General features: G+C 33.7%; 1 protein-coding gene across 2 annotated transcripts in view; it reads right to left on the bottom strand.

The window, feature by feature from the left end:
• Positions 1–45: 45 nt before the first annotated feature.
• Positions 46–12,441, bottom strand: part of tars3 (threonyl-tRNA synthetase 3) — a 17,054-nt gene continuing 4,658 nt past the window's right edge. For both annotated transcript variants that reach the window (XM_058750570.1, XM_058750571.1), the window contains exons 4-19: positions 12,247–12,370; positions 12,039–12,163; positions 11,844–11,961; positions 9,678–9,742; positions 9,519–9,597; positions 9,212–9,358; positions 7,761–7,859; positions 7,391–7,557; positions 5,042–5,204; positions 4,570–4,707; positions 4,404–4,481; positions 3,099–3,199; positions 2,920–3,024; positions 1,927–1,999; positions 369–483; positions 46–297 (exon numbers count right to left, since the gene is read on the bottom strand). In XM_058750570.1, coding sequence (XP_058606553.1) covers positions 149–297; positions 369–483; positions 1,927–1,999; positions 2,920–3,024; positions 3,099–3,199; positions 4,404–4,481; positions 4,570–4,707; positions 5,042–5,204; positions 7,391–7,557; positions 7,761–7,859; positions 9,212–9,358; positions 9,519–9,597; positions 9,678–9,742; positions 11,844–11,961; positions 12,039–12,163; positions 12,247–12,370 — 1,846 coding nt within the window. In that variant the 3' untranslated portion in view covers positions 46–148. The remainder of the gene's footprint in view (positions 298–368; positions 484–1,926; positions 2,000–2,919; positions 3,025–3,098; positions 3,200–4,403; positions 4,482–4,569; positions 4,708–5,041; positions 5,205–7,390; positions 7,558–7,760; positions 7,860–9,211; positions 9,359–9,518; positions 9,598–9,677; positions 9,743–11,843; positions 11,962–12,038; positions 12,164–12,246; positions 12,371–12,441) is intronic.

The following is a 12,441-nucleotide window of genomic DNA, read 5'->3' as shown; positions in this document are numbered from 1 at the left end:
ATAGTATTGATATTTCTATAAATATTAGATAAAGACAAGCTTCCAAACGATAAACGTGACAGTCTTTATTGCAAACCGTCTGAACTTGAACACAAGACATCGTTTAACTCTCTTCTGATTGCATGTCTCAGACTCTTCCTCCTCCGTCTCAGAAGTCTTCCTCGGCGCTGCGGCAGCGCGACTGTCTGAGGAGCGTCAGTCTCTGCATCACCTGCTCCACGCTCAGCTCTCCGTGCACTTTATTATCTCTGGTTCTGACGTTCACGCTGCTAGCGGCGCGCTCCTTCTCTCCCACCACTGCCACACAAACACACATCAGCGCAGGCCTCCAGAGAAGAGCCTCCAGCTCTCTCAGACTCAGGTCTTACCCAGGATGAAGTTATACTGCGCCAGCTGCGCGTTACGAATCTTCTTATTCAGAAGACAACCGGAGTCCAAATCAGCATCGGCCATGAATCCAGCTTCAACAAACCTCTGACAGACCTGGAGCGAGAGATGAGAACAGCATCGATCCACACATCTACGCTTCCTAGTTAGCAGATTAAATACACTGATCTCAGTGCTGATGTGACGTCAGCTGGCATCACATTATAATAATCTCAGTTCTCTCAGAAATAAAAGGTACAACTAGAACTTAACCTGATCTTTGCTCAGTTTTCAGAAAGCCAGCGGATGTACTTCAAGATTAAATGAGAAAAACAAAAACAAATCATCATAAAATTTGAGGAAGGACACTAAAACCACGACTGAAAATAATACAAAAACTAATTTCAAAAAGATAAGAGCAGGAACATGACTTTAATTTGACTTTAAAAACACAACAGGCAGCAGAATTTATCCCAGTATTATTACGCACAACTCATCAGTGCATGGCACTCTAAAGATGTGCATGATGCACAAATATAGAATAATTTTTCATCCTCAGCTTTTCTTTATCTAAGGCCACACACCACAGCCACGTTCCTCAACCAATCAGATCTTGATTATGGATTGAGCTTTAATGAGCATCTCCACATTCTCTGTATCAGTGTTGCCAACTTTAACTCTAAACTTTCTTCCAAAAGCACCTAGCAACAAACTTTGCAATTTTTTACATTTATTTGGCAACTTTTAGCAACGTAGTGACTCGTAGATAATAAAAAGGCACATTTTCCATCCAAATTACACAAAAAGAGGAAACCAAAGATGCCCAGCAATACTAACTAACTACTAATACACTGCTTAAAGCATAATTGTTGAGAATGCGTCGTATTACTAGTTTACTAGCTTTTTAAAAAAACTTCAATTGTAATCATTCAAAAATGTGTAAGTGCTCAATAATTCAATGCATTTAAAATGAGTGCTGCCAAACTATTAATCGCATCCAAAATAAAAGTTTTTGTTGTAATAAATACAAACACATGCATATATATATATATTTAAGAAAAATATGTTATGTCTATATATTAAATATATTTATAAGAATATAAATACATATACACATGTAAATATTTTCAAAATATATACTGTATGTGTGTGTATTTATATATATATATATATATATATATATATATATATATATATATATATATATATATATATATATATATATATATATATATATATATATATACACACACACATAATAAATATACACAGTACACATACATATATTATGTAAACAAAAGCGTTTATTTTGGATGCGATTAATCGTTTGACTGCACTATTAAAAATACAGTTATATTTTATTATTATATTATGCATATTATTTTACAAAAAAATCTAAATTAACATACATAAAATATAGTTTTTTGCTGAGATTTGATGTCGTGGCACAATTTTGCGCCATGATTACGCAATGACATCATAACGTCATTTATCAACTTTCTCTGAAAAGGAGTTGTCAACAGTGTTCTGTGGTTGAGTGACGGATCTCAGAGCAGATACCTGTTTGGCGTATTCTTCAAGAGACGGGTTCACCGGCACCAGCATCACCTGACGTGGAGACAGCCACAGCGGCCTGACCGAACACAACACAAACACACAGCTGCTGACCTTCTGTGTCCAAGAGGAAGTGTCAACTGCAGCTCATTACATATGCAAAGAGGTTAGCCAATCGCAACAGACTCAACAAGACATTAACATATAGGAGTCTTAAAGACACAGCAGCAAAAGTGCTTTTAATGTTGCAGTGATTAACGGTAAAGAAAGACGGTTATAAATGGTCATCAATACTAAATTGTTTTGAGATATTGTATTCAATTTGTTTTTATGAATTTTATATTTTCAATCTTCATTTGAAAGTTTTAGTAATTGTTGCCATATTAGTTTTTGCCTTTAAAATAAGGAAATTTAGTCATTTTTACACTGCAAAAATCAAAAATCATGGTGTTTTTGTCTTGTTTTCTAGTATAAATATCTAAACATTTTTGAATCAAGATGAATTTGCTGTTTAAGTAAAATGACTTAAGATATTGTCTTGTTTTCTGTAAAAAAAAAAAATTATATATATATATATATAGCTTCTTTTAAGGAAAAATCTAACAAAATTTAGTTTTTCATTTTTAGAAAACGTCTTGAATGTGCTTTAAGGAAATTTTTTTATTTCTTTCCTTCCCAGAATATATTATTAAATATGTTTAATAATGTATTTTTGAATTAACCTTTACTATCAATCAAATATAACACTTGATTATTTCCCCAACACAAAAAGGTCTTATATGACAGCACCTGATCTGAAACGCTCAAATATTAATTACTACAATGATACTAGTATTAATTACTACTGTTATCAAAATGATTTAACTATTTACAAAGACGCCTCTTAATAATTTGAAGGAGAATTGTAAAAACTACTATAGTATTTTGTTATTTTCGAAATCAATTTCTTAGTTTTAGTAAAGAATAATGGAATGTACTGATAAATATCAGTTTTATCACCATTTCCCGGCGTAGTTCTCGGTGAGGATGGCGATCATTCTCTCCACGGAGCCCAGGATGGCGCGGTGAATGATGACCGGTCGGTCCTTGTCATCGCCGTCTCTCCTGCAGCGGTTCAGACGATTAAACTCTGATTCACAGCCGTGTGAGCGTTCACAGATCGCCTGAGCTCTACTCACCCCACATACGTCAGACTGAAGCGGATGGGCAGCTGGAAATCCAGCTGAATCGTGGCACACTGGTGATAACGGCCGATGGCGTCTTTAATCGTAATGTCAATCTACAACACAAGAGATGATCATTACTCCTGCACGACAAACATCTGCTTGAGAGGATTTACATTTTGAGGTTTAAAAACCCAGAATAGCATGGAATCAGTGTTAGTAATGTATACAGTCAAACCAAACTTTATTCAGACACCTTCAACATTTCTCACATTATTACACTATAGTTTAGAAAATGGTAATAAAATATGAGAAGAACTCAGAGTTAAACTGCGTCAGAACAAATTGATCTTGATGATGTCAGATAACTTTGATAGAAAGGTATGTAATGAATTGGGTTGAATAGCTGTCAGCTGTTAAATTTAAGAACACAATTAGATAAAACCAATTCAGCTCAACTAATCACCAAGCAATGCTCACTTACATAAATGAACTAGTACAAAAATATCAAAAATTATATCTGGTGTCTGAATAATTTTTGGTTTGACTGTATAGATTCATTTTAGTTTTACCAATTTTATTATGTGCTTTTGGCATTTTTATAAATTTTGTAATATTTCTTTTTAGCTTTAATTTATTTTTATTACAGTTTTAGTAATGTTAGTACAAGTAGTGTTTTAATTTGAAGTTTTTGATCCAATATTTATATTTTATTACCACTTTGTATGTTCGTAAAACCCCAAAAAGCCAAATGTGCGAAACTACAGCAATACCACAAAATACTGCTAAATAGTATCTAATGCAATTCTTTCCAACATATTTTTTCTATAATTTTTTTTTTTTTTTTGGAAAAGAAATTATAGAAATTAATACTTTTATTCAGCAGTGATGATAAAAGACATTTATAATGTTACAAAAGTTTTCCATTTCAGATAAATGCTGTTCTCCTGAACTTTCTATTCATCAAAGAACCCTGAAAAAAAAAATCTTCTCAGCTGTTTTCAACATTATAATAATAATAAATGTTTTTGGAGCAGCAAATCAGAATATTAGAATGATTTTTGATGCTAGAAATTTAGCTTTGAAATCACAGGAATGAATTAGATTTTAAATATATATTCAAATAGAAAACAGTTATTTTAAATAATAAAAATATTTTTTTTTTACTGTTTTTGCTGTACTTTGGATCAAATAAAGGCAGGCTTGGTGAACAGAAGAGATTTCTTTAAAAAACATTAAAAATATTATAATTATATTTTATTTCAGCTTAATTTCAATTAACAAAACCTATTTTTGATTTATGAAGAGAACCTTCCTAACCTTTGGTCCATAAAAAGCCCCGTCTCCTGGATTAAGTTTCCACGGCTCTCCGAACTCATTCAGGCTGTTCTCTAGTTGCTACAAAATAAAAACTCAGTTAATATTGCACAAAAACATCTATAACACTCAAATCTTAAAGACAGCAGGAAAAATGCTATTCTGGAACCTTCTCAGCCTGATTCCACACAGCAATATCGCCCAGAAACTTCTCCGGACGCGTGGAGAGATGCAGCTGGAAGGAGAAGCCAAAGACATCATAGATGCAGCGCAAGAAATCCAGACAGCCCTTCATCTCCGACTCGATCTGAAACACAATGAGCAAACAATTAGGTTCTGTCCCTGTCTAAATCAGCTGTCGAGCTCTTTATTAAAGGCATTACAGGTCATTGTGGGATTGACAGTGGAGTAGATCAAGCTTTTTTTTATTCATTTCATTTAGTTGAAAATTCATGTGCTAAAATAACTAAAACGGAAATAAAAATCCATAACAATATATAGAATTTAAAAAACAACAAAAACTAATAAAAATGACAACAGCACACAATACAATTACTTTAAACTTTTACTAAAATTTCAATGAAAAAAAAAATAAGAAGAAAATATTCTAGTATCTCAAAGACACTGAAGCATCGCTGCACCTGATCCATAGTGCAGAATATATGAGCGTCGTCCTGCTGGAAGCGGCGGACTCTCGTGAGGCCCGTCAGTGTTCCTGAGAGCTCGTTACGATGCAAAACACCAAAATCAGCCAATCTGAGAGGAAGTTCACGCCAGGAGCGCGGCCGATGACCGAACATCAGACTGAGACAGAGAGATGAAGGACGGAAACAAACAGATAATGTTAGGTTCAAAACAAGAATATCACATGAGCAGAGAGAGAATATTAGTCAGTCATAAACACCCAAACTACTGAGACTTCAAAATACTGCTAAATAATAACCAATGCATTTATTTTCAACATATTTTAATACTTTTTAATATACAATCAATATATAATTTAATTTTTTTTTTAATACAACAAAATATGTATTTTAAACTACAGTTTGTCAGTAATTTATTTTAACCATTGCTTTAAAAAAAGTACATATGATTTTCAACTTCAGTCGGACATTATAACTAACGATTCAGCGAGTCATTCAGACTGATTCAACAATCAGTTCAACAAAGAATTGTTCCAATAAAGTGATTTGTTTGATAATCAGACAGCATGCTATATGTAGAATTTTTTTTTTTTTTTTAAACATTTTATTCCTAAGAACATGGCAAAATGCATATATTTAAAGGCTGTGAGTTTGTTTCTCCACTTAAGCAGCACTTACAAACACTAAAACTAGCATTTTATTCCTATTTATATTCTGAAGGTTTTCACGGAAGTGTTTGTTCATATATCATTTGCATGGTTTTATTATTGCATTTTATCTAGTTGCATCTGTAGATGTAATTTACAAAACATATTTTAAAAATGAGTTTGTTTCTCCACTTCAGCAGCACTTACAAACACCAAAACTTACAGCTTTATTCCTCTCTATATTCTGAAGGTTTTTACTGAGGGGTTTGTTCATATATCATTCACAAGGATTTATACAACATTTTATTCCTAAAAACAAGGCAAAAATGCGTATCTTTAAAGGCACGATGCAAATCTTTAAGGTTTTTTCTCCACTTCAACAGCACTTACAAACACCAAAACTTAGAGATTAATTCCTCTCTATATTCTGAAGGTTTTACTGAGGGGTTCATTAAAATATCATTCACTTTGTTTTATTATTGCACTTTATGTATTGGCGTCTGTAGATTTTGAATTGCAATTTATGTTTACAAAGTTGTTTCTCCACTTCAGCAGCACGTACACACACCACAATTTAGAGTTATATTCCTCTCTATATTCTGAAGGTTTTTACTGATGGGTTTGATCATATATCATTCACATGGACATTTATTCCTAAAAACATGGTGAAAATGTGTTTGTTGGCAGTATTTTCTGATTTGTGGAGTGATAAAAAGAGAAATCCAAAGTCCCTGGAAGAACCTTTAACTCTAATATGGCAACAAAATCAAACAGAAGTTTTCAACCTGGCTTTATCCCATGTTCAGATGTGAATCAGTGCATATTTAACTAGATGATGCGTCATATTTAAGGCAAGACACTGCAGGTGAATAGGGTAAAAAAAGTAGTTATCGCCTTACTTACCCAGCTGATTGATTACATTGATAATTGCAAACTTTTTTGTATTACAAGTTTTCTAAAATGTTAGGTTTAGATATGCAAATGAGTCATTACTTAATGAAATATGCACTAATTTGCATACATTTCTAGTACAAAAACCTAAACACTTGATGATGTCAGTTTCAAAATTCTTGTTTAATTTTTTTGACACATTAGAGTCAAATGTTTTTACAGATGGAATCTCATTTTTGTCACTCCATAATTCAGAAAATGCTTAGATCGGACAGAAAACACTATATTTTCACAATTTTTGGGGGAATAAAATGTTGTATATTATCAAGCAAATTCTATATGAACAAATCCCTCTGTAAAAACCTTCAGGATACAGACAGGAATAAAACTGTAAAGTTTGGTGTGTGTGAGAGCTGCTGAAGTGCAGATTTATGGCTCAGTGTAGGAGAAAAAACTCATTTTGAGAAAACAGCCTTTAAAATATGTGTTGTAATTGAAATCTATTGACACAAATAGATAAAGTGCTATAAAAGAAACACTTAACAGAGTCTTTTGGATGTTTTCTTTCCACTAGTCTGAAAAAAACACAAGCTCAAAGCTCAAAGTCTCAAACTTGACAGGTGCATGAAAAAACAGTGTTTTTACCTGCAGTATTTCCCCTCAAACATAACATTTTAGAAAACTTGCAATACAAACCAATCAACTGGGGAATTATGGTGAAATCTATTATTTAACATTTTAACCCTATTCACCTGTAGTGTCTGGCCTTTAGAGATTAAATCTAATTGAGCACAGAGTTCTGGTTTACCAGTGTCCAGGACAGTTCATGGGCTTCAGAGCGAAGACGTCCTGCTCCACGGGGAAGGAGAACATGTTTTCACTGTAGTGCTGCCAGTGACCCGATGTCTCCCACAGTTTACTGTTATAGATGTTAGGAGATGCCACCTCCTGGAAGCCACGTCTGCTGTACTCCTCCTGCACACACACACACACACACACACACACACACACACACACACACACACACACACACACACACACACACACACACACACACACACACACACACACACACACACACACACACACACACACACACACACACACACACACCATGAACGGCGCTGTGGGATTCAGTGTTTGACTGTACTTTATTCTGAGCTTGTTTGCTGACGTACCCTGATGAACTCTGTCAGCGTGTTGTAGATGTAAGCGCCTGGTGGAAGAAAGAAGCAGCTTCCTGGACTCAGATCATGGAAGAAGAAAAGTTCTTGATCCTGCAAATCACACCACAAGAGAGCGAGATCTTAACAAGCTCCTTCACTCACACTTGAGGAGGAAGTGACATGCATCGCCCAACGGGAGGTGAAGAGACACGTCCGATCGGACAAACTGGCTCCACAGTAAAATACATGATAATGCACTAGAAACCATACGGCACGGCTGTTATATGCAGTATAGAGGCTTTTAATGAGGTAAGAGAACTCAAAAAGCAAAACCTGTTAGTTTGGTGTAATTTAGGAGCTTTGAGCCGAACTGAACAAGACGGACACCGACTGATCCTCACAGAAGCCAAGAAATTCACTCACTGTCATTAAGAGACACACGTCACACGGGGAAAAAAAAAGCCTTTCAAGATGAAAAAATGTGAACAGCCCATTCTGAAAAAAGTAACTGCATTTTTGCATTTTCTGAACAAAATTCATTTTGCATTTCTTTGCAAAACTGCACTCCATGAAACAAGGGTCTATGAAGCCAATAAAAAGCAAATAATTGAAAGCTAATAATTATTCAATCATAAACAAGTCCAATTAAAATAAATAATTTTAAATTAAAACAATAAAAATAAAACACTAATAATTAATTAAATCATAAAAATGTAAAATTAAAATAAAAATAAAACAACATTCCAAACAAAACACTAAGTAAAAAAGTCAAGTCAAAGATAATTTTAAAATTAAAATAACTAAATTTTAATAAACATAAATCAAAATAAAACGCATATTAATAATTAAACCATAAAATGACATTAAAATATTTTAAAATAAAAATCTAAATAAAACATTAATAACTCAAGTCAGAAAATTGACATTCTATGTTTTAAAATAAAATTAAAATAAAACACGATAACACTTTATTTTAGGGTCACTTTAACTAGTTGCTTATTAGCATGCATATTACTAGAATATTAGCCATTTATTATTACTAATTAAGCACATATTAATGCCTTAGTCTACATCCCTAATCCTACCCAATACCTAAACCTAACAACTAGCTTACTAACTATTAATAAGCAGCAAATTAGGAATTTATTGAGGGAAAAGATGTAGTTAATAGTGAATAAGTGTTCCCTATTCTAAAGTGTTACCAAAAACAGTTAAACACTAAAAATAAATTAAAATCCTAAAAATGTCAAATTGAAATAAAGAATTTTAAAATAAAACAATGAAAGCAAAACACTTTATTTCAAAACAAGATTAAATATTTCATGTTTATCTGCATGTCATATGAACATTAACTAACCGGAACACGCTGAAAGTGAAATATATTGACTTAAATATTCAAGCTCGATGGGGTTCGGCTGACGAAACTGTTTGTGAATCATTTATTCCAGCTCTGACTCACGCACCTTCCCGATCTTGCGGTGGTCTCTGTTTTTGGCTTCTTCCTGGAAACGTTCCCATTCCTTCAGCATTTTGCTGTCAGGAAAAGAAATCCCATAGATCCTCTGAAGCGTCTCCATGTCTGAGCGGCCTTCCCAGTACGTGGATGAATTCTGAACAACATCACAATATCACTCTAATATCACGCTACAAACTGCAGCTCTAAAGCATTTGTACTCGCATTCATTTCATCAGTCACAACTGACTTGCTAGTGCTGATAAAAACAGAAGTATAAGCATTGCTGTAAGAGTGATCTAAAGGTGTCTGAGTACCTTATAGATCTTGAGTGCTTTGATTTTTCCGGTGTGTCGTACATGCGGCCCGCGGCACAGATCGATCAACGGGCCGCACCTATGAGAGGAAGAGTGTGAACTCACGATGGAAAGAGGCTTATAGCATCCGAACGGAGAGCTCAGGCAAAGCTGCGTTACCTGTAGACGGTGGTGGTGGGAGTGGAAACCTTCTCATTCAGGATCCGACACTTGAACTTGTTGTACTAAAATAATAAAAGCAAATGAAAAGCGTTTTCATTTCATTTTGTCTATGTCCATAGAAAAACACCTGGACCAGGTTGATCAGACGACAATACCGTGGAGCCGTAATATACACTGCTGCTCAAACGTTTGGGATCAGTAAGATTTTTATGTTTTTTAAGGGAGTCTCTTCTGTTCATCAAGGCTGTATTTATTTCATCAAAAATACAGGAAAAAACTGTTATTTTGTGAAATATTATTGCAATTTAAAATAACAGTTTTCTATTTTAATATACTTTATAATAGAATTTATTTCTGTGACGCAGCGCTGTATTTTCAGCATCATTACTCCAGTCTTCAGCGTCACATGATCTTCAGAAATCATTCTAATATGCTGATTTATTACGAGTGTTGTGCTGCTTCTTATTTTTTTGGGGACCTGTGATACTTTTTTTTAGGATTCTTTGATTAATAAAAAGTTAAAAAGAACATAATTTATTTAAAAAAGAAATTTTGTGTTACAAAATACAATGCTTTACATACAATGTTTGGGGTCAGTAATTTTTTCTTTTTTTTTTTTTAAGAAATTAATGCTTTTATTCAGGAGGGATGTGTTAAATGAATAAATGTCATAGTAAAGACTTCTATTGTTAGAAAAGATTTCTATTTTGAACAAATGCTGCTCTTTTTAACTTTGTATTCATCAAAGTATCACATGTTCCAAAAAACAATATGAAGCAGCACAACACTCGTAATAAATCAGAATATTAGACTGATTTCTGACGATCATGTGACGCTGAAGACTGCAGTAATGATGCTGAAAATACAGCTGCGCATCACAGAAATACATTACATTTTAAAGCATTTTAGAAGTAAAAAAGGAAAGTAAAATAGGAAACCAATATTAGAAATTGCAATAATATTTCACAGTATTACTGTTTTTTCTGTATTTTTGATTGAATAAATACAGCCTTGATGAACAGACGAGACTCCCTTAAAAAACATTAAAAATCTTACTGATCCCAAACGTTTGAGCGGCAGGGTATTTACCATGATAGTAAATAAATACCATATTTATTTGAAATCTTAAATATAATAATAAAAATTATACGTTTTCTGTTTTTATTTTTCTGGATTCCGTTTTAATGGTTCAACTACATTTAATTTTTTAATAATGTATTAAAATTGTAACAATAATAGGGACCTATGAAATGTGTTTTATGTTTTCCCAAATATTGTGTTTTCTGTTTTTATTTATTTAATTTTTAAATTAATTTTAATAATTACAATTTTTAATAATGTATTAAAATTGTAACAATAAAAGGTCCCTAAAAAATGTGTTTATTTTTATTTTTTCCCATTTTCATTTTTCTGGATTATTTTTTAATGGTTCAACTAACCAAAAAGCATATCTAATCAATATAATTTTTTTCCATACAATTAAAAAAATTTTTTTTTATAATTTAAATTTTTAATAATTTATTACAATTGTAACAATAACAGGGCCCAATGAAAGGCATTTTATTTTAATTTTAAAAAATAATTTTTATTTTAATTGTTTTTCTGGATTCCGATTAAATGTTCATAACCAAAAGGCATGTCTAATCAATACATATTTTAATTTTAATAATTTTATTGTTTCCCAGAAATTCTAGATTCTTTGTTTTATGATTTAATGCAAAATGATGGTAAACAAATGAAAAAGTAACAATTCTGGTGTAGAAACAATTCACACTCAGAAACTGCTAGTAAATTGTACCATTAATTATAAAGAAACAGCAAGCAACACACTGAAATAAATGTGAAATTTTTAATTCAAAGGATTGAAATGGTATTTTTCCAACAACCTTTGTTTTATTTAGGGTTAGAAAAAGCTTTTACAAAGTACTTTTTTGATTAAAGAAAGAACAAAAATTGAGTGATATTTCTTAAATAATGTTTTAATAAATTATAGCATTATTCTTATCATCATTCCTTTGAGAAGGACAATCTACTGTACAACAGTAATACATTTCTGCAATAATTTCTACAATGTATCCAAACTTTTATTAGTAGTAAAGACGTTAGGTCCCAATAAATGGCCCTTTTTGTTGAAGTGATGAAGCAAATGAAGCGAGTCCTCACCTTAAACATCTCCAGCAGCGTCTCCTTGCTGATCTCCAGTCTCTCGAAGGGCTGCTTGTCCTTCATGATGCTCCTGCAGATGTTCTCCAGATCTCCAAACTCTGAGCTGGACACTCCTCTGAGAACAAACAGCAGATACGCCGAGTTTAAAGCAGCTGCGGTCAGATCAGACGGACGTCAAACGGCTCCACTCACTTCTGTCCGTCCAGGAACATGTCGTAGTAGAAGCCGTTCTCGATGGGCGGCCCGTAGCACAGGCATCCGCCGTAGAAGCGCTCCATAGCCTCTCCGAGGACGTGAGCGCTGGAGTGCCAGTAAACCTGAGACACAACACCATCTGTTCATTTATATTCACATACAGGAGTCACGCACGGCTGTGTGGAGACTGTGTAGAGTTACTGACGGCTTGTGCATCCTCGTGATCGAAGCGCAGCAGCTCCAGACTGCAGTCGGTCTCCAGCGGACGGTCCAGATCCCACAGCTCTCCGTTCACACGCGCGATCACACAGCTGTCCGCCAGACCCTGACTACACACACACACACACACACACACACACACACACACACACACACACACACACACACACACACACACACA

This window comes from Onychostoma macrolepis, chromosome 18 (assembly GCF_012432095.1).
Source record: "Onychostoma macrolepis isolate SWU-2019 chromosome 18, ASM1243209v1, whole genome shotgun sequence".
Lineage (NCBI taxonomy): Eukaryota > Metazoa > Chordata > Actinopteri > Cypriniformes > Cyprinidae > Onychostoma > Onychostoma macrolepis.
The sequence above is the reverse complement of the archived record's forward strand: the minus strand, read 5'-3'. Positions and strand labels throughout refer to the sequence as shown.